We start from the raw sequence: 20,575 nt of genomic DNA on the forward strand, positions 1-20,575 counted from the left end.
TCACTAATATCTGATTAGCAGACACTTACATAAGAATCATGCACTTTGGAACTATATGCCAGAACCATATTAGGGACTACATTATTTTTGTTCCACATTATTTGCCGTTGTTGCACTGTTCATGAGATGAAGGCTCAGGGTGGTGAACAACTTGGAATGCTTCATTGTGGGCACATCTTCACAAGAGTTAGCACACATATCGCTCGCATGATAAAACACTTGGTTAACTTAGTAGAGCTTGATCATGAAAGTGACTATGAAGGAGTTTACATTATAATTTGTTCACAGCACACCCCCCTTAAATACTACAATTCTTTGTCAAAAATTAAGCAAGCAAAACCCAAAACTGGTTGGCCATAATATAATGTGACCTCCAACTGTTTTTTTTTGTAGATTGTGTATCTTGGATTATAAAAGTCAAAAGAAGTTAGAATCTTTCTCTTTATTTGTTTATTTCAAAATGGTGCAAAAGTAACTTGTCCAATTAACATGTGGGAAATAAAATTTTCTTCAGTTTTTTTAGTAATATATTTATCTTAAGTTAAAAGTTGTAAAAGATAATAAAATATATTAAAGTAATAAACAATTTTTTTTTACCAATTCAATGTTTCTGATTATATACTATAAGCAAACTAATGAGATGTTAGTTTATTAATACAAGATATTATGGAAAACTCAAATATTTGATTTATAGTATGGAATAATTGTCAAGAGAAATAGTTTACATACCTAAAAGCCTTTTGGTTGTAAAAAAATAGGTATACAACATTTTGTCAGTGACTCAGCCCTAATTACTAAATGTGAAAATCCATAATAATATTAGTGATTCACACAAACTCGAAACGACATCGTTGCATGCAATGATATATCGGAGGCAAAACTAAACCCCTGTGTGATTCTGAATTCGCAGCTTTGATCTCTGATTGGATACAGAAATGGCTTTGCGTGCAGCTTCTATGTCTCGCTCTTTCATCTCTTCAGCTAGAGCTTCTCTCCGTTCATCAGCGCCGTCTCACATTCCCGGCATCCGTCCGCCGCCACTCGCCTCCCCTCGCGTGCAGTCCCGCCGCTTCTCCATCCCTTCTACAAGGTTCCAACCCTAATTCCTTATTCCGAATTATGATTTTTGTTTAATTGACTGCTTGGTAAAATCGTCACGAGCTGAAAGAAAAATGAATTTGCAATTTAAGTTGCACCTTTTGTTTTACTTCAATATTTAGATGTTGGTGCTTAGATACAAAAGTATGCGTTTCTTGCGATTTCATTTAATTTCCTTTGTTTAATTACACTGGAGAATGTATAGCCAATTTCATTAAAATAACTACCAATTTATATGCCATTTTTTGTAATAATTATTAAATTTGATAAATTCCTACTATTTAATGCACTTGTCTGTTTCATTTAGCTCAGGGTTCATTTGTTTAGGATTCTCTCAATTCTCAAAGGTTTAAAACCTTTATGAGAAGCTGCTAAAAAGCTGCATTTCATCATTTTCCTTGTAAACATTTTTAGTTAAGTATAAACATATAAATGTATGTAGTGTGTTGTTTATATCAAAAATAATTTTTTTAAGGAAAAGCCTAACCAAATTTTAGCTGAAGATTTGTATTTTCCCATATAAGTTCTGACTAATATTTTGATTATAAGGTGTTATGTATCCAAAATAAGCTAATTCGATAATCTTCGAAGCATATAACTGGCTAAATGAGTGCGAGAGATGTAAATTTCTGCAGTCTGGAATTCTCTTTTGTAATTTTGTGCTCCCCACTTTAGTGGAGCATTTTTCTTATTTAATTTACTTGCAGATTTGATATTTACATTATGAATATATCCTGCTTAATTAAAATTTTGTTTTTTGGTGCAGGAACTTGGGGCAATTGGGCTGCACACAATCACTGTTGCCTCTTCATTCTCCAATGGTTTTAACCTGTCTCACTTCACACCTTGATGTCAGTGCCCGAGCTTGTTGCGAGTTGTCCAATGGTACCTTCCGTCGTTCTTGTCAAGATCGCTAATAGTCTCTTTGTGAGTTGCTGGTTCCAGCATACATGAAAAAGTGAAAACAATTTATTTTGTTTAAGCATATTGATTTTCAGGCCACTCCCAAAAATGTATTTTAAAAAATATCCATATTCTCTAGACTGTGAAGAACCTTAAATTTAGGCCTAATAGATATTAAAAATTAGCTAGTCCCGTCTTAAGATGATTTGGGTAGAACTTTCTGAGTCTGTCTAGTTTCATTGATAAGAAGGTATTAAGATTTAAATTTTTAGGGAATGGAAAAGATGGGTGATGCGCAAGGACATCGATCATCCAATGGCAAGAGAAGAATGCTGCATAGTAGGTCCCCTTTATTCCCTTGTTCAACATTATAAATTCAATAATATTTTCAAATAAACCATATACAAGTGAGAGATTGATGATTCTTAGAGATGAACCGAAACTATAGTAGGTTTTCCTACACATTTAAACAAATTAATTTTCTTTGAAACCAACTTTGTTTCTCCTGGGAGTGCTCTTTGACAATCCATTGCTTCTACTGAATGAATAACTATGATTTTCCACTTGCTGACTTTGTTTTTGGTAGATTTTCATTGTCTCTTCAACTGTATTTATCTAATAAGCCTGAGTTTCTACACCATGCTTGAAATGCTATTTACTTAAATATGAAAAAGTTTATGTTTTTCAACAAGAAACATGGAGTTCCCACCAAAAGTCCATGTGGATGGGACAAATTTGGGCATTTTTTGTCCATTTATTCCATGCATAAATTTGCTTGCTTTCTCGAAATAAAGTCCATGCCAGAGTCATTCTTGAAATGTCTGTGAGTCCAGTCCTTTCACCAGTCTTCTAATACTACTGATGGGTAAACTACATTCCTTTCACAGGTGATCCTGATTCCTGAGGTTAGATTCTAAATCATCATTGATTATTATGGTTTTACTTTAAATCACCTCCTTCACCCAACTCCAAATTCTTTGCTCTAAGAGATGTGAGAATTTTGTTCTATTGAAGTTGATCTCTGCATGAAATTCTTCCTATAAGGACTATTTGAAAGCACCACGGCCCAGGCAGCTAGGCTTATGGTAGTCATAAGTTAAAGCCCGCCCCTTCATGCAAAGGATGATTATAACCTTTGCTTATTCCCTTTGATGTTAATTATTTTATAAGTATTTTTATCATAAAAGAAAGAGATCTTATATCAACTTTCCTTACTATTTTTTGGATTAGTTACATTCTTATCAAGTAAAACTACTTGTTGGATGGAACTGTTATGGATTGTGATGCTATTTGGAAATAACTCTTCTATAAGTGGTCTGCTTGCTGGTTTAGCAAGAATTGTTCAAAATCTTGATGCCATGTAGCCTCCCGATCTTACGCTGTTTTTGAATGATTTTCTCTGTTGCTGCAGGCACGTGAATAAGCTGTTGGATTGGCATAACTGTCTTCAGGAAATGGAGGATTAACATTTATGGGTAGTGTTATATGGGAATTAACGGCTGTATGAACCTTGAATGAGACTCTCATCTCTTATGCTATTTTAATTTGACTATTTCTGATTCAGGAGGATGAAGAACCTCTTTCTAAATTACAACATCCTTCAAGATTAGGTTCTTGATGCCTTATATGGTTTTTGGTTTGCTGTCCATTTTCCTGTTTCTTTATACTATTTGGGAACAGTATTGTTTTTCATCTCATGCTTTGATGGAATGTTTATTGGAGTTGGAAAAGAAAGCAAACTAATAGAGAATTGACTTAGCTAGAAAAACAATAGGCCTGTCCAAATTGAAGATTCACTCAACCTCATAGTTTAACTGCTATTGTTAGTTTGAATATGATATTTTTAAAATGCACTTTTCAACCTTATATTTACCCTCATATCAAAGTGATCATAAGGCTGTCCAAAACTCCAAATTAGATGGTATTTTCGGCTGAAAATATGCAGAGTTGAACTGAGTAGGGGAAATCTTTATTTACATAAAACTAGTTTATGTAATTCTTTACTTGGATATGGAAAATCATTTTATTTGAGACTTAAGGAAATCATAATGATGTTGCTGGAAAGCTAACATAACTATTAACATCTGTGGCTAAAAAAGTACTTAAGGGACTAATTGAAGATAAAAAAAATTGAGATTAAACTAAGGCAAACAATCTAGATTTTGTTACATGAATTATAAATTATTACTTGATATATGAGTTTGAGACTAGATTGTTTAGTGTTTCCTATTCCTTTTATGATTATTGTCATTTTATTTTTAATGCGCTTAACATTTTATACTATCATATTCAATTATATTTAAGTACAACCTTGTATTTTGTATCGTGGTCGAGTAATGTCTAGCGTAAATTTAACTTGGTCGTTATTTTGTCTGAAGTAAGAGATTCACAGATATATTTCTTTCACCTTGTAGTCTCTGCTTCAAAGAAATTATCATTTCCAGGATCCCAAAAGTTTATATATGTTAATAATAAAAAGTGAAACAGTTTGACTACGAATCTACGATAATAGCTCTTAAATACTTCAATAATATAATAAATAGTAGTATAGAAAATTTGACCAAACTACAAGTAAGAGTCTTTTTAGACAGGGATGATAAGGAATGGATCTGAAACATTCCTTTGTTTGGACCTAATGTAAAACTGATCCTAAGGACCTGGAAGAATATGCCTTTTCTATTCTGTCTTCCAACATTTGGATTAACTATTCCGTAGAGATTATGATAAAAGTGTGTGTCATGGCTCATGCACAATCAAAAGCATTAGAATCTGGAAATTATGTGCATGAGGCATGATGTGATCAAACAGCAACACATTTTGCTTTAATACTGTGCATGAGTTGTTACTTTAATCAATTAAACTTGGATTCATTCTTGTTTACCACACTAAATGACTTGGAAATCATACATAATGAAATCTTGATATATCTTTGACTTTGCCTAGTTGCTACCAAAGTGACCATGAGACAAAAACCACGACTATGTTCCTTGAATTCAGTGATATGCAATGCATGACTAAACACTTATCTATCTACAATTTACACAAAACATAGCTAAGCACTAATTGGCTGGTGATGTGTCATTTTCTATAGTCTGTTTCAGAAAGTGCGTGGAGGAGAACCAGCTTTAACTAACAGGTGAACTGTGGAACTTTTGCTTCTTATGAGTTATGAACCATGTAATTATTTGGCTAAAGACCAAGTGGCTCCGTCTAGGACCACTAAACAGATAAAAAGAAGTGCAAGTTGGTCCTTGATGCTATTCTACCACTGTAGATAAACATTGCCCACTACAAGTTTGTAAAGGAACACTAAGAAGCCCCCAACAAGAAAACATCCACGTAGATACCCTGGCTCAACATGGAAAACTGTTCTACCCAACAGAACTGGTTTCTTTTCACCACCATTATTGGACATAGTCGGTGTAACGTTCTTCAACTTTCTTCCCTACAATACATCAAATCAACATACATATCCTTAGAGTCTGTTTATGAGTGGAATTTTGGCATGAAAGATAGATAAAGGAAAGGCGACCTTTGAAAGATATTAGTGAGATAATTCTGGAGTCTTTCATTTTTCCTTTTCCCTCCAAAGCCGAACTTGTAAACAAACTTAATATTCATTTGCGAGTTGAATTTTGGAGAACCATTAAATACACTTAAGTTCAAGAATTTGCATAAAGAGATATGCAAATAAAATAAGGATATTTTATCACATACTTTTCAAAACCAATAATACTAACATATTATTACGTTATACAAAATTATTAACTTGACGTTATAATTTTTAAAAGAAGGTGTGACACCAATCAAGTTGGGACAATCTAAACTCTAAAGCATAACTCGAACACCAGCAATAAAACACCAAGATTAAATTTCTAAAAATTGAACTCGTTAGCTATGAGCTAGTAGAAGTAAACAAGTCTTTAGCCTACGGAAGAATCAAAATCATGGAAATGGCTGAAATTAGATGACAAAAGGTAGGTAAATATAGCAATTTTAGTATGCTTTGAGTTTTGAAGTCTTGTCATCCTTTCACTATCAATTGGAAAATAAAAGTTGGGTAATTAGCAAATGAATTCATATACCAGTGACCAAAGTGGATAAACTTTAAGACTCCATCTTAAAAAGTGTAGAAGATAGATTTGTTACATGATGGGGGTAAGAAGCATACATGGCAGGCACTTCAAATAAATAGATAGATATGATTTTGACAAGGGGTGAAAGATTTGAGTATTGTCAACCTTCTATATCTATATATAATTCCTATGATAGCCAAGATAGGTTGGAACTATGTAAGGAGAAAAGGGGAAAAAGGAGAAATATGATAGTAAAGAATCCTATGCATGAAGGGGGCAACAGTGAAGATGACATAAGCATTGTTCCCTACAGCACCAAGCATCACTTGGTGGGATTAAAGATTGGGATGACATAAAATTAAAAACATCCCATCTCACTTCCATCACACTCAGATACCCCTCTCCTTTTAGTTTTGTCAATTTTTCGTTCTAACCTTCAAAAGGACTCATAAGCTTTTTATTATCATTCAAATCCTTTTAGAAACTACCTGAGAATTTCGGTGGAAATGATGATCAAGGAAGATGAAACAACTTTTACAACAGCCAAGGAACAACCAAGGGAAGTGATGACCAGAGACAAGAACACTGATGGAAGCGAAGGTGACAATCAAGAAGAGTGGCTGAATTTGAGCTTAGGAGGCACATCACGCTCGGAGGGAGATACTGATTCACAGTCAAGACCAGCTACAACCAAAGTTTTTCCATGCAACTTCTGCATGAGGAAGTTCTTTAGTTCACAAGCATTAGGAGGTCATCAGAACGCCCACAAAAGGGAGAGAAGTGCTGTCAAAAGATATCAGTCCCAGAAGACGATGACAATGATGGGATTTTCCATAAACAATCCTATGCTTCGATCCCTCGGTGTCCAGCCCCATGCAATCGTTCACAAACCAAGCAGAGGTGGTGGAACTATGATGGCACCAAGCTTTCATGATGCATATGCAATGGCATGTACACCTTTCATGTTTGAGGAAAAAACTGATCTGGCATGGCCAGGCAGCTTTCGTTTCGTTCCACAACGATCTGAGCCACCACAGGAGTCACTCAAGCTTGATTTAAACCTCAGACTTTGATGAGAGTTTTTGGCATCAGCTCGATGCTTAAACAAAGGTAGGACACCCCTGACTGGGAAGACTCAATAACTACTACGATGGTATTCTATACATGTTAACAGCCAGGCTATGTATATTAGTGTAGTTCATTGATGCTTGAAATAATTCCTGGTGTGCAGTGCTCATTTAGCATGTTACTCACTTAGGAATGAGGTTTTCCTACAACCTTGAAAATCTTATTTTCTGCCTGCGTGTACTTCCAAAAACAATTATGAGCAAGTACTACCACTAACTTACTTTTACTTCGTAGATGCTATGTGCAATCAAAGATTGGATGTTTCTGATATAACTCATGTGAGTCTATAACAGGCAGCCAAACCTTACATTTGCAGAAGACTAATTTCACAATTCTAACATGTAACCATGTTAGTGTATGACAACTTTAACCACTATGGCAAGGCTTAGCAATAACACCAGTATAGCTTTTCATCCCGACAATTTGAAGCTGCTAATGCCCCCTTACTAAGGAAAATTTCTGGTATACCAGAGTACTTTGACTTCAGTATTGATCCTATTCAAATTTTAACAAGCTTGTTCAAATCATAGCTAAGCTGACCGTAAAAATAAATAGGGGCGACTCTTGGCCTAATACATGTGAGAAAACTTTTCTAAAAAAATTTGACAGCATAAGGCATCCTTTGGGTTTTTTCATGTGTTACTGGAAAATGTGCATACAAAGAAGATAAAGAGTGAAGGTTACACATAAACATATACCATGTAAAAATTTGATGCTCAAATAGCTGCACTTATATTCTATTTGTTAAACCCATGCGACATAGTACTTTGTTACCCATGGACATGCTTTTCATCGAAGTAAAAATATAAGTGATTGACAAGTGACAGCTGTCAGTGACATTTTAGATGCACTGATTGAGATAGAGTTTCCTAAACAAATATAGAAATAAGATTAAAGTGACAAATGATTCAATATGAAGCTTCTCGGCAAGCTCCTCAACGAGTCTCAAACACCTATTGCCATTTTATCTCTTAGTCTATAAATATAATGTATATTGTATAAGTACAAAACGTGATTAGTTTGCATCTTAAGTTTAGCTAAATTCATATGAAGCAACTGATGGTTTCAACAGCCATGGTAGATGTTTGAAGATAATATGAACAAGATAAAGATTCGTCAGAATCCATTTTGCATCAGGTGAATTTACATCCCTATAACTTACGAGGGAATTACAAGCTTTTGGGTCTTATGCATGACGATGGGGAGCCTCTGGCTGATGATGCTCGGGTCATCATTATATGCAGCTGACTCAAAAGGCTTCCCTTTCTGCATCAATCAATCAGAGAACCAAGAGCATCAGAGTGGAGGTCAATAATAAATTACAAGTTACTGTTATTGATAGCTTTTTCAATATGAGAAGTAAAAGGATGGTAAGAAAACATAGCAAAGAAAAATTAAAACTAATATGATGAGATTATGACTACTATCAGTCAAATAGCTGGCTGTCATCGTCTTAAGGCTTGAAGATTTATGCGTTTTTTGGTAGGCCAGATTTTAAAGAAAATAATGAAAAATAATTGAGATTTATGTTTCCTTTAGTCTAATCACAAATAGTCAAATAAATGAAAATATTAGCACTAGAAGGAGCACACATTTCTGAACCACTCCAGATGAGTAAAATCAGGCAGAGAAGTAACAAGAACATACATTAGCATGGTACCTGCATATTATTATTTTTATGTAGGGGGTAAAATGATTTTACAAGCTTGACATCATTTTCCTTCTGTTATTTACACAGCTGACCTAAGTTATAAAGCTACCTCTATCTTTCTATGTAAAACCACAAACAAGACAATTAAATTTGCATCTCAAATAACTTGTCCTTTTATTCAGCAGCTTCACAGGAGAGCCCTCTTATCATACTCATCTATTTATCTCTGAATCATTTATAGAAGTATTCTACTTAGTTACTAACTTTACTGTCAACTAGACCACAGCAACTGAGATTTATTTCTTCAGCATTATTACTAGGGACGCTATTCAATCAGATGCCCGATGAAAACAATGGCTCTCTAACAACAATAAGTTTTAAGATTGTGTGTTCTTCGAAGCTTAGAGATAGAAGTAGCTTCAATAAGAACTATATAGTACTTACTTTATCACAGCAAAAGAAGAAACCTGCATAGCAGCAATTGTCTCAAACTTACCGCAGACAAATCTTGAAATGTAGATTCTCTCCAGCAAGTATCTCGAAGTATAATTGGATTTGTGCTTCCACCAAATATAAAATGCATACGAGTTTCTCTCAGTCGAACCAACACTCCATCAACTCTAAGCTGCAAGAGTAACAGAATAACCAAGTTTGTCAGGAACATTACAGATCGTTAGCAACAACTTCAGTATTTTACATGATCAACATGACTTACAAACTTGTCTTCCGGAATAAGAAATATTACAATAAAATAGAATAGAATAAGCAAACTGTGATGGTAACTTTGCTTAAAAGAATAAATTAATTTTTTACTGATTTAGTATACGAAGAAGGAGTAGCTCACCCAGAATCGCAAGAGAAGAAACCAAGAACTTGGCATGACTCTCTACAAAACCAAGTGAAATTATCAGTCATTAGCAATCATATATTCATATTAATTTGCATTAGAAAAAATGAACCCCCATTAACAGAAGAAAACAATTTAGTGATTACCACTTTCACAGTAAGAAGTGATACTCCATTATCAGCAAGTTCATCCTCATATAAGACCACCTGTGATGAAAAGTGAATGTCATCAAGGAAGAAAATATCGACATGGACAATTTACGACAGATGAGACTCTCAAAGAACTACACATGAACACATTTATTTTTGGTTGTGGATGATAATTTATATGCACCGTATTCAACTAGAATATTTTAATCTTCACACATATTACAGCACAGACAATTTCTGAAAGTGGAGCACGACAGCAAAGATGTGATGGGGACTTAATTAAATACTTTCCTTCAGTTGACCTCATTTTTATTTAACAGTGCAAAAGATAAATTGCTTTGGCCACATTTTTTTATTTATGCAAAAACAGTTCTCTGCACTGAAGTATGCTAAGTAATCAATTATGATTCTCACTACCCACCTCATCATAGAAAAGTATAGGCTCTTTGGACGTCAATGCAGCTACATCAATTTGCTCCTTGCAGACTTCCCAATTGAGAGTTTTGGTTTCCTCAGAATTGTCTCTCCCATTCTACCATACAAAACTATATATCTTGAGTAAAAGCATAAAGTCATAGACAATAACATTGTTGTGATTGTCCAGCATTTATGCGAACAAAAGCACCATCATGTAGCTGTGCGTTATTAACAAACAACTATATGGAGCAGAAAATTGTACTACAAAAATTATATTGTACAAGTGACTCGGATAAAAGAAAAATGGCATTAATGTCAGATTCAGTCCATGGTTAGAATTAAAGAGGAATGAATACCGAATCATTATCGATCTCAATTCTGCCACTTCCACAATAAGGCGTTGTAAATGTATAATCATAATCCAGTATTACTTGCTGAGAGGGCTTGCTGCATATTTTCCCCAAAACAATGTGAGACTAACAGCGAGATCAAATTTGTCAAGAAAGCAGTATGCTTGAAAGAAAACTTTCATAATTTCATTGATATCCTAATAAATTCCAAGGCAGTTTCAACGAAGTTAAAAGGATTTAAGCAAACTCATCCGAATACAATAACAAAACGGTTTTTAAGCTAAGCACATTTGTGACCTGAAATAAAACATGAAAGTACATTATTGCTTCCAAATATCAAAATCTTACGTTCTAAACTTCCATTTAGCGGCAGCAGGAACTTCAACAGGTGGCAAGGCTTCCTGTTTCCAGCCAGATAGAGCATCAAAAGCATTGAAATGAATTTTGGTGCCACTAACCAAGTGTTTTAGAATTAATGTGTTTTCCCCAAAAACCATTTCTGGCAAGTGAGATGTTTCAAGTTTTTGTTCCCATCTGCAAAATCCACATCCACCATTCACCATCAAATTTTATCAGAGCTATAACTAAAACGCACACAATTTTGTTCCTAAAAATCAATGACTAAAAAGAACAAACAAATGTTTATACATGACAAGAATATTTAAAATTGAAAAGCAAATAAATGATCTTAAACGCAATGAAAGTGAGATTGATTCCTTAAACTTTGAAATTTGAGGCATTAGGGTTAAGTGTGATGAAAAATTTACTGACTGTTGGACGGATGAGGAGTTGAGAATAGAGTTCCTGCGAGTCTCAATGAGCCAGCCATGGATTCGGATGCCGCGACGACCGCCGTCAACGAAGACCTCAGCGCCGGCGTCTTTCAAGTCCTTCTCGTCGATCTCCACTTCCATCTTCCGCTGAATTTCGAGTTAGGCCAATAGAGACACTCGTCGAGGTGATTCGTCCCAAAAGTCCAGTTCAGGATCGGGTCCGGGTCTCACAATAATGGGCCTTTCGGGTCTAAAGTAAAATGAGACTAATTTATGACTAGGGTATCCTTCACCAACCATTTGGGTTAAAGCTGAGTATAAGTCGGGTTGTGACAAATTAATGTTTATTCTTTATTTGATAAATATTGGTTGAATTATTTTTCTGAACTCATATCTGATCCTAGATGTAAAAGTAATCTGACTCTAAATATCAATGGTCAACATTTAAATTCGAACATAGATCCGATTAAATATAGTGCATACTCTCATTTTAGATAAAATATTGTCAATATTATTTATTATTATGAATATTTAATTTGACATATAAAATTGTATGCGTATATATTATTAATAATGTACATATAATGCAAAAATTAAAGAATCAATGATATTTTCGACCAAAAAGATATCATTATTTTATACACATTTGAATGAGTAAGCAACCATGGGGCCATGAGATGAGTCGGGTCAGGTCATGTGTGGTCATGTGTGGTCCTTACTCAACCCTAAATATTAGTTGGGTCTAACTTTTGAACTTGAACCCGACCGTAAATCTGATAAGACCTAACCATATTCGAGCCCGAACGTGATTAAGCCATACCAACCATACCATGCTCACTCCTAATTTCAGTGACTAATTAATCCTTTTCAAGTTAATAATCTAATAACATCTTATACTACTAACTACTAACCAACTCTAATACCATGGTAATTGATTACATTTTAACAAATCACAAAGTAAATTTAAGTAAATAAAAAAGATCGATTTATTTTTCCAATGGCTACATGATCCACAATTACTGATTCGTCCCTGACCCTTATTAGTATAATTATTGTGGCTGCAAGTTACAGACAGGTAGAGAGAAGGATAGAGAAGGAGAAGAGTGGTATTGGTGTGATTGGTAATTGTCATCACTCTCTATGGCAGCAACCCTTTCCTCCATCCTCTCTTCTTCCATCTCCTACTCTCGCCCTCATCACCCTTCTCCCACGCGCTTTCTTTCTTCTTCCTCTTTCTCTTTCTCCCCTATTCGTTATAACTCAAACCCTATCAAATCACGAACCCCTCTTTTCGTCATTGCTTCCTCCTTCGATGATTTCACCCCCAAAACCTCTTCCAAGGTACATCATTTTTCTACATACCTCTTTTTTCAATACCTAATTCTACAAATTTGTCACTGCTTCAATTTCCTTGTCTTTATCGCTCTATAGAAGGAAAAAAAAAATCAATTTTTGAATAATACGCTTTATATTTGCTTGTTTACTTGCTTGAGCTATCTTTGTATGCCTTGTAGAAAAATATTGAGTATTGAATTGTGCATGCTCTTGTGGCACTGAGTACTCTGTCACAGAACTTAAGATTTCAACTCTGAGAAATACTGTAATACTGAATAGAAGGGTAGATAAGCTTAACATGTTCTTGTGCATTGTATCTGTACTTTTTTCTATGGGTTGTTTCACCCCGAAAAATGCATTTGTAGTTGTAGATGTAGTATTTACTACTTAATAATTGATGTAGACTGTAATTTTTCTTGTCAGAATATTGAATCCAATTAACGGTGTGTTTGCTCAATAGTGGATGTCAAGTATTATAGTGAATTTGACAATTGTGTTTCATTGTGTTATTCTTATAGAAATCGGTTCTTTCAGAGTTGATACAAGAGATAGAACCTATGGACGTGAGCCACATTCAGAAAGATGTTCCGCCAACTACTGCAGATGCTATGAAAAGGACAATATCTGGTATGCTGGGGTTGCTTCCATCTGATCAATTTAATGTCGTCATTGAGGCTTTGTGGGAACCACTCTCCAAGTTACTGATTTCTTCAATGATGACTGGGTATGTTCAAGTATTTAACTAAAAAAAATTAAATTCTGTGTGTAGAAAATAGGACTTTTGTTATGATTGTAGTTGTAGCCTTGCATGGGTTTAGCGTTGCTTTATGATTTTCATTCTAATTGTGCTTGCTTGAAGCCTGTAATTAGTTGTTCCTCTTCACTGTGTTGTTTAGATAAATGGACAAGCCATTTGGAGAAGGACAGTTATTTATTTTGCACAATTGCATGTTGATAACTTTCCTCAAATTTTCAGAAACTTCTGAAGAATGTTATTCTAATTTCAAGGGATATAAATAGCTGTTTCTTCGTGTTTTGCAGGTATACTCTGCGCAATGCTGAATACAGACTTTGCCTTGAGAAAAACTTTGATATATATGAAGAAGATCTCGAAAAGCCAAAGGCAGAAAATACTATGCTTGACTTACACGAGGTGCAACAGGACAGTGTAAGTGTCACAGGCTTCAATAGGAAGTCTAATTTATCTTCCAAGGTTGAAGATCTTCATGAGGATGTTGATGTTCAAGACCTTGGTGAAATATCTGCTGAAGCTCAGCAATATATTTTCAATTTACAATCTCGTTTGTCTTCCATGAAAAAGGTATGATGTAAAATTAAGGATCCTTCCCTTTACTATTAGAAAGTGTTTAAGCATGAGGATGCCTGTGTTGAAATTTATCTTGCATTGAACATTGTTAATTATCGTTGGTCACATATCCCATGACATGCTTCATCCTGTAATTTTGGATATTTTCATCAAATATTTGCTTGGATATGCTCTGTAATTTGCCTGCTTGCCAGTGATTGATCAGCATTTGAGTCTATTAATTGCAAATAGACCATCAATACGATAAATGTTTTTTTTTCTCATTTGCTTCCTTTTTCACTTTCTACAGGAACTACGTGACGTGAAGAGGAAAAGTGCTGCTCTTCAGATGCAACAGTTTGTTGGAGAAGAAAAGAATGATTTGCTAGATTACTTGAGATCTCTTCAACCTGAACAGGTTTTGCTCTTTGTAGAAAATTACTTACTTTTTTCATCCTTCGTATGATGTGTGATGTTTATGTATTAGCATGGTGCAATTATAGCTGGCCTTGGTTTGTCATCCTGGTATTTATTCTTGAAAACATATAGTGACAGTTTATCTTTGTTGTTGTATTGGTGCAACATGCTATCAAATGAACAGAGAGCATAAAATTTCAGAATATTGTGAAAATATTTGTGCTTTCTGCTTTGTTGCATATGTTGATTATTCCCTGTACTGTTCAATTAAAAATATAAAATGTCCATGTTCAATTAATCTATTCTTTTGTTTACCCCCTAATATAAAAATATAAATGTCCATGTTCAATTAATCTATTCTTTTGTTTATTTTTAAATACACCACTTCAAATTATTTTCGGAACTTTCTGTTCATCAAATTTTGTATGCTTTTCCTCAGTGCATTGGAAATTCAATGATGTGAAAAATATAAATATTCATTTAAACTTTTAAAGAAGCATTTTCTGTTTGTATTCCTTATCTACTGACATTATTACATGGGCACCTATTTCATTTCACTGCATTTTCAATGTTTATTTTCAAATTTATATTAGCACTTTAATTGGGTGTGTATGTGGCTAATGAACAGGTAGCTCAGCTCTCAGAATTTTCATCCTCCGAACTGAAGGACATCATCTTCTCTGTTGTTCATGGTCTCCTTGCTACCCTTTCTCCTAAGATGCATTCTAAACCTTCAACTATGTCAGAGAACGCAACAGTTGGAGCAGCGAATGCTGGGAATGAGGATTGTGCTGAGGTTGTCGAGAACTCTTCACTTCATTTTCAGCCTGTTATTTCATTAACCAGGGACTATCTCGCTCGCCTGCTCTTTTGGTCAGTATTTTTCCACCTTTGATTTTGTGCCTTCTTTTCCATGTATGTCTCATATTTATCTTACGTCTGAACAAGTGTTTTATGAGTTAATATTTGTCCAACAGGGAAACCAAATTTAACCTTGAACTGAAGCTTGACTGAACATTTTTTCCCCTGGGAATAGATAGCTTAGATGATTTGAAATGTTTAATTTAAGGTTATTTGTGGTGGAGTGTTTGTTGATGCTAATGTTCTGAATAAAACTAACTTTTTCTTACTAACACTTTCCCTCCCCTCCCCAAAGGTGCATGCTTCTGGGACACTATCTTAGGGGCCTCGAGTACCGAGTGGAGTTGATGGAACTGCTATCCTTAACAAGTGATGCTGAGAATGATGGCACTGGGAATGGACAAATTGCTTGAATGCTGTTCAAATTATGGTGGTTCAACCTGTATATAGATGTGAGTTCTACATGATATTCCTTTTGGGCATGAAGAGATCTTAAAACAGACACAAGTGCAAGTCACTTCTGCTGAGAAGATATCATTCCTTTTTACGGAAGAATAAATCTTCCTTTCCTACCACAATACCATTTCTCAGTCTATTCTCATGTCAGACCATCAGAAGGAACTAAGATGATTGTTATATAGCTTGTTGCTGAGCGAATATACTTTCATAGATTATGTAAATGTTGTGACCAACTATGCAGCATGAGATTCAAGATGAACTTGATTATTTATTAGTTTATATTTGGATAAATTAATTTAGTTAGAAGTATAAGATTTTATATTTTAATAAAGGACTGAATTTTTTTAAACAACTCATGTACTTCAGATGTCAAAGCTCTGTAATTACTCTTCTATTTCAAAAATCAACTCATCAAGAAGAACAATAGAGAGCTATTGCCATTGAAATTTATCATTCTACTATATATTTCTTCAATTATGGCTGTTGTTATGTTATTTAGCCTCATTACATAGGTGCTTTCATTGATCTCATATGCTGACAATGACTGCACCCAGGAGGAGCTCAAGCTTCTTGATTCGGATATTGAAAAGAATGGTCAATAAGCACGGATTCGCCAAATACCCTCGCGTGTCGATGTCGGTCCCAAGCAATAAGTACTCAGATTCGTAAAGGATATGTGTCCATAGTATCCAAATATAAAAAAATATAAAAAAATATCAAGACACGTAACGGATTCGCTTTCAATAAAATATAGGATATATAGATTCTTTTTCAATAAAATATAAGATATATAGATTCATTTTTATGATAAGATACATTTGTTTTCAATAAACACACACTTATTTAAAGGTCACATCATACCAACTTACCATTACACCACCGGCCGGTGCTTAGTGTTACTGCCTCTATCGCCATAGGTATGTTGTGAAGAGCAACCAGAAAAAGGCTTACCTTTCTTACTTCTTAGCAACCAGAAAAAGGCTTAGTATGTTTATAAAGAGAAGAGGATGTGTGAGTATTAATAGAAAAGATAAATAAAGGGCTTACATTTATTTCTTAACAGAGAAGAGAAGAAAGAGAGTAGGAGAGAATATTTTGATTTACACTTATAATTTTATCATATTTTATGTATTTTTTATTAATTTATACGCGTATCCATGAACGTATTGTATCCTACATTTTAGAAAAAATGTGTGTCGACGTATCAGATACGTATCCGTATCTGTGCTTTATAGGTCCAAGTGATGACGAACAGGTTCAAAGATTGCATAAATATATACAACTCTCTGCATTCTAATATATACAACTCTCTGCTTTCTGATATATGGGTTCATTTTCTGTAACATACGTTGCCCCAATTCATTGCTAACATGACTTACCACATTTGCCCTGTTTGCTAATCTTTGCATTTCACCCTTTCTTCCATTGGCAACATAAACATACTGTAGAACAAATATATCAGGATTGTGTTCATCTCAATTTGTAAAATCATCATTTAATACAATGAGGAATATCTCAATGGCGTTCTAGTAAAAAAAAGAAGAGATATCTTAACATCAGTATAAACCATGTGATATAAGCATAAGATCTACTAGAACTAGACCTAGAATCCTGATAAATTCTTCAAGGCATGAGATTACGTTGAAAATATGACCGTAATCCTCAGTCTTCCACAAGAGCAACATTAATAATACTTAACAGGAAATGCAAGTTATTCTGAATCTGACGAGTCTGCCTTTGTGCTCTGTCGAACACTTCTTTTCGTCTGTGCACTAGACCTTGCATGATTCAATGATGATTCACCCTCCAAAAGGATTACATGAGCTTTAGCCAATCTTTCTTCCAATTCCTCTGTGCTAAACTCATCAGATCCACCAAGTTGATCAAATCCCACCTAACACACATGCCATTATTAAATTGATGGTGCTAAAATTGAATGCATCATTAGCAATATATAGAATGTTATCATCAAATGCCTTGCTCTACGTACCACATAGTCATCTACTTTGGCATTCTTTATGAGGGCAAGGGTTGGGAGAACAATGATCTTAAGCTTCTCAGCTAAGAATGGACTTTTTTCAGCATTAATTTTCACAAATCGAGTCTCAACATGCTGCTTTGCTAGTATACCTAAATGCTTGTCCATTACCTGCCAATGAAAACATGCACATGAACTGTTTCCCCTACATTTATATCATATGTATAAAATATCAATGTTACGAAAACACCACAATTGCAAGTATTAATAGTTATCAAAAATTGCAGAACTTGTACTCAAATCATGATGCAGGTAGTTGAGTGACCTGAATCTAAATTATGTGTTTGCTATAGTGATAGTACTAATGAAACAGTTTAACATTGTTTTTTACAGTTAATTGATTTAATGAGCAATCCAATACACATATGAACATGTAAATTTAGTTCTTGGAGCCAGTCGAAATAAAATTAACTAGGTGATGTTTGGTATCCGGCACATTCTCGGGAATGTGATGCCAGATAATGTAGAAAGTAAAAACATTCTTACTAAAAATTTAGGAATCCAAAATTTCTAATTACTCCTCAATTGCAATGTCTAGGAATTCCATTTGCATGTCCAAATTTTCTACTTACTCCTCAATTGCAATGTCAACCTTAGATGCTTAAAGGCAATAAAAAGATATATGCACAAGTTATGTATAATATTGATAGACTGTTATTGATGCAGTTATCAAATACAAATTGGAATTTAATAATCTATCTTTGTTTAGGAAAAAAATTCTAATACTACTATTTGCACAGAAACAAATATAGTAAATCTGGATTTGGAAAGTGAACTCTTTCTCATAAAAACAAAAACAATAACAAGAAATGTTTACATTGTTGTTCCTCAAACTCATTGAGTAAAACAACATTCATCCATAAGTTCAAAGATGCAAACTAAATACATGATAACCTTCTAATAAACAAAACAACTCTCAGAATTCACACTCAATTTCACATTGTGTTTGTTCAAACTCTCATCATTGATAGGCAGTGAAAAAGCATGAAATTGATAGTATACCTTACAGGGCCAGTTTTCACGGAAGAAATGGCATACAACACGTTCACTGGCCTTGACGACGGAGAAGAAGTCTTTCTCGGCAGGGATCTCAGTGTATTCACCGTGTCCGAGGGAGATCCAACGGCTACGCTTCTCCGCCATTTTCTTCATTTGCTGCAACCTGCGCTCCCTGAGAGCTTCGATATCGTCGGCGTCAAGACGTTCAAGGGCGGCGATCTCGTCGTCAATTTTGTCCTCCACCGCTTGCGCCACCGTCAGAACCTGCTTCTCAATAACCTCTTCGATCATAGACTTATCCATCTTCTTTTCAGATCTCACAACCTTGGTCTGCACTTCAAATCTCAACTACGGCGGAATTCAAGGGCTTGGCCAGGTTTGGAACGGTGGAGTTCAATGCGTCGTCGTTTTATTGTTTTATGGGTGATGGGAACGGAATTAATCTCAACCACACACTTCATTGAGGAATTTTGACGGTCTGGATTACATAGGATACACCTCGTCTATAGAGCGTGCTCCCACGAAAAAATAAAGATGTGAAGCCAAATTATTTTTAAAAAACAAAAAGTTGAGAGGGCAAAACGGGGATAATATTAAAAATATAGTAAATATGTCATTTGGAAAATTTTGATTTTAATATTTGTTTTTTTATCTTATTTATTATTAATTTATTAATGATAAAACGTGAACTTTCAAATTGAGAAATGTTATGATATTTTAAAAATATGAAAGAAATGTTATTCTCATATTTATAGGCATAATTTGAGTAAAGTGTAACATATCTACTAGTTTAAACTCTATCCTTATAGATTGGGCCAGACAATGGCCTAAGACACACGAGGGATATGTGAGCTCATTCATAATCCATTTACTAAATGAGAATAAATGTATGTTATAGATATCATATATATATATATGGTTAATTATGATTGAACTTGTATTATTAATTAAAAATATGAAAACATCATATTGTTTTTTTGTTTCTCACATGTATCTTCGCATTGGAGACAATTTTGTTCGAGTCGGGAACATGCACATGTATGTGGGGTTAACCCTCTCAACAATTATTTTTTCTATCTACAAGACTCGAACCCAAGATTTTGCATGTGTGATTAAGGAGAATCAATCATGTACCACTTGAATCAACGTTGTTAATATCATATTATTTTGGAAATGAATTTAATGACAGTGTAAGTGTTTTTATACTGTCAACAAACTATCTATCATGATTTGTTAATCATTGCTGACTCTCAAACAAATACAAATCAATAATAGATGATACACGTACTGAAGTATAAATTTTTTTACACTATCGATACATAGATTTTAAACTCTTTGAGAATATAAAAAGTATATTTGTACTTTTAGAATTTTCTATATCAAGGAACTACGCCCATACAAGTATCTGTACTAGAATCCATGCTTGTCAAGAGGAATAAGGATTCTCCCTCTTAACAAATTGATATATTGTGTTTCAAACCAATCAAATATCATTAAATATTTCTTTTTGTTACATTACATCTTACATGTCATTCACATGTGTCAAGCACGCAAGTGAAATATGGCACGTCAGTGTGTGCTTTAGATTTTGAAGTAGGAATCATATACAGAAGAGTCCTACCCATACTACGTGCCAGCAAACTCTACTTATTTATTTTCAACCTATTATCATTGGACCTAAATATAATCGGTTTTTAATGAATCTTACATTATGTTTAAAAATTAGACTTAAATAATATTTATAATAGAGAAAAAATAAATATGATTT

At 34.3% G+C, this 20,575-nt stretch overlaps 5 protein-coding genes and 1 long non-coding RNA gene across 14 annotated transcripts; 3 read left to right on the forward strand and 3 right to left on the reverse strand.

The window, feature by feature from the left end:
• LOC109354434 lies at nt 830–3,691 on the forward strand. Of its 8 annotated transcripts, XR_002108552.1 has the most exons (5): nt 834–1,090; nt 1,865–1,983; nt 2,274–2,340; nt 2,889–2,906; nt 3,413–3,626. XR_002108552.1 is itself a non-coding variant. In XM_019596928.1 (4 exons), the coding sequence occupies exons 1-2, from the start codon at nt 936–938 to the stop codon at nt 2,013–2,015; spliced, it is 306 nt and encodes a 101-aa protein (XP_019452473.1). In that variant the 5' UTR covers nt 830–935; the 3' UTR covers nt 2,016–2,025; nt 2,889–2,906; nt 3,413–3,626. The 8 variants fall into 8 exon arrangements, 4 of the variants coding, with proteins under 4 accessions (XP_019452473.1, XP_019452474.1, XP_019452476.1 ...); XR_002108550.1 differs by lacking the exon at nt 2,889–2,906 and having other exon boundaries at nt 830–1,090; nt 1,865–2,025; nt 3,413–3,691; XR_002108551.1 differs by lacking the exon at nt 2,889–2,906 and having other exon boundaries at nt 830–1,090; nt 1,865–2,025; nt 2,274–2,344.
• LOC109354436 lies at nt 1,886–17,129 on the reverse strand. The gene is made up of 3 exons (XR_002108554.1): nt 17,119–17,129; nt 3,417–3,777; nt 1,886–1,987 (listed from the first exon to the last, which is right to left on the reverse strand). It is a non-coding gene; the product is annotated as an uncharacterized LOC109354436 (long non-coding RNA).
• Nucleotides 6,143–7,652, forward strand: LOC109354433 (zinc finger protein 7-like). Its single transcript, XM_019596927.1, has one exon. It carries the CDS (start codon nt 6,584–6,586, stop codon nt 7,148–7,150), a length of 567 nt encoding a protein of 188 aa, XP_019452472.1. The 5' UTR covers nt 6,143–6,583; the 3' UTR covers nt 7,151–7,652.
• LOC109354430 (TIP41-like protein) lies at nt 8,034–11,571 on the reverse strand. Its single transcript, XM_019596924.1, has 8 exons — nt 11,391–11,571; nt 10,968–11,153; nt 10,626–10,716; nt 10,274–10,384; nt 9,850–9,909; nt 9,701–9,742; nt 9,353–9,481; nt 8,034–8,471 (listed from the first exon to the last, which is right to left on the reverse strand). Exons 1-8 carry the CDS (start codon nt 11,531–11,533, stop codon nt 8,364–8,366), a joined length of 870 nt encoding a protein of 289 aa, XP_019452469.1. The 5' UTR covers nt 11,534–11,571; the 3' UTR covers nt 8,034–8,363.
• Nucleotides 12,447–16,185, forward strand: LOC109354429. Of its 2 annotated transcripts, none has more exons than XM_019596922.1 (6): nt 12,447–12,733; nt 13,246–13,451; nt 13,769–14,048; nt 14,344–14,451; nt 15,079–15,323; nt 15,607–16,185. In XM_019596922.1, exons 1-6 carry the CDS (start codon nt 12,533–12,535, stop codon nt 15,722–15,724), a joined length of 1,158 nt encoding a protein of 385 aa, XP_019452467.1. In that variant the 5' UTR covers nt 12,447–12,532; the 3' UTR covers nt 15,725–16,185. The 2 variants fall into 2 exon arrangements, with proteins under 2 accessions (XP_019452467.1, XP_019452468.1); XM_019596923.1 differs by having other exon boundaries at nt 13,769–13,895.
• LOC109354432 (thioredoxin domain-containing protein 9 homolog) lies at nt 17,216–19,248 on the reverse strand. Its single transcript, XM_019596926.1, has 3 exons — nt 18,811–19,248; nt 17,761–17,919; nt 17,216–17,664 (listed from the first exon to the last, which is right to left on the reverse strand). Exons 1-3 carry the CDS (start codon nt 19,108–19,110, stop codon nt 17,482–17,484), a joined length of 642 nt encoding a protein of 213 aa, XP_019452471.1. The 5' UTR covers nt 19,111–19,248; the 3' UTR covers nt 17,216–17,481.

The sequence above is a fragment of the Lupinus angustifolius genome, chromosome LG08 (assembly GCF_001865875.1).
Source record: "Lupinus angustifolius cultivar Tanjil chromosome LG08, LupAngTanjil_v1.0, whole genome shotgun sequence".
In the NCBI taxonomy this organism is placed as follows: Eukaryota; Viridiplantae; Streptophyta; class Magnoliopsida; order Fabales; family Fabaceae; genus Lupinus; species Lupinus angustifolius.

What these genes read in the sequence shown, in the direction of transcription:
- LOC109354433 (XM_019596927.1), top strand. Translation starts at nt 6,584, where the DNA reads ATGATGATCAAGGAAGATGAAACAACTTTTACAACAGCCAAGGAACAA.
- LOC109354432 (XM_019596926.1), bottom strand. Translation starts at nt 19,110, where the DNA reads ATGGATAAGTCTATGATCGAAGAGGTTATTGAGAAGCAGGTTCTGACG. An exon ending in GTGAAAACTGGCCCTGTAAG is followed by an intron (nt 17,920 to 18,810) that starts GTATACTATCAA and finishes TTTCATTGGCAG; the next exon opens with GTAATGGACAAGCATTTAGG. An exon ending in CCAAAGTAGATGACTATGTG is followed by an intron (nt 17,665 to 17,760) that starts GTACGTAGAGCA and finishes CATGTGTGTTAG; the next exon opens with GTGGGATTTGATCAACTTGG.
- LOC109354429 (XM_019596922.1), top strand. Translation starts at nt 12,533, where the DNA reads ATGGCAGCAACCCTTTCCTCCATCCTCTCTTCTTCCATCTCCTACTCT. An exon ending in CCCCCAAAACCTCTTCCAAG is followed by an intron (nt 12,734 to 13,245) that starts GTACATCATTTT and finishes TTATTCTTATAG; the next exon opens with AAATCGGTTCTTTCAGAGTT. An exon ending in GATCTCTTCAACCTGAACAG is followed by an intron (nt 14,452 to 15,078) that starts GTTTTGCTCTTT and finishes GCTAATGAACAG; the next exon opens with GTAGCTCAGCTCTCAGAATT.
- LOC109354434 (XM_019596928.1), top strand. Translation starts at nt 936, where the DNA reads ATGGCTTTGCGTGCAGCTTCTATGTCTCGCTCTTTCATCTCTTCAGCT. An exon ending in TTCTCCATCCCTTCTACAAG is followed by an intron (nt 1,091 to 1,864) that starts GTTCCAACCCTA and finishes TTTTTGGTGCAG; the next exon opens with GAACTTGGGGCAATTGGGCT.
- LOC109354430 (XM_019596924.1), bottom strand. Translation starts at nt 11,533, where the DNA reads ATGGAAGTGGAGATCGACGAGAAGGACTTGAAAGACGCCGGCGCTGAG. An exon ending in AACTCCTCATCCGTCCAACA is followed by an intron (nt 11,154 to 11,390) that starts GTCAGTAAATTT and finishes TGGATTTTGCAG; the next exon opens with ATGGGAACAAAAACTTGAAA. An exon ending in CACTTCTTACTGTGAAAGTG is followed by an intron (nt 9,743 to 9,849) that starts GTAATCACTAAA and finishes TTGGTTTTGTAG; the next exon opens with AGAGTCATGCCAAGTTCTTG.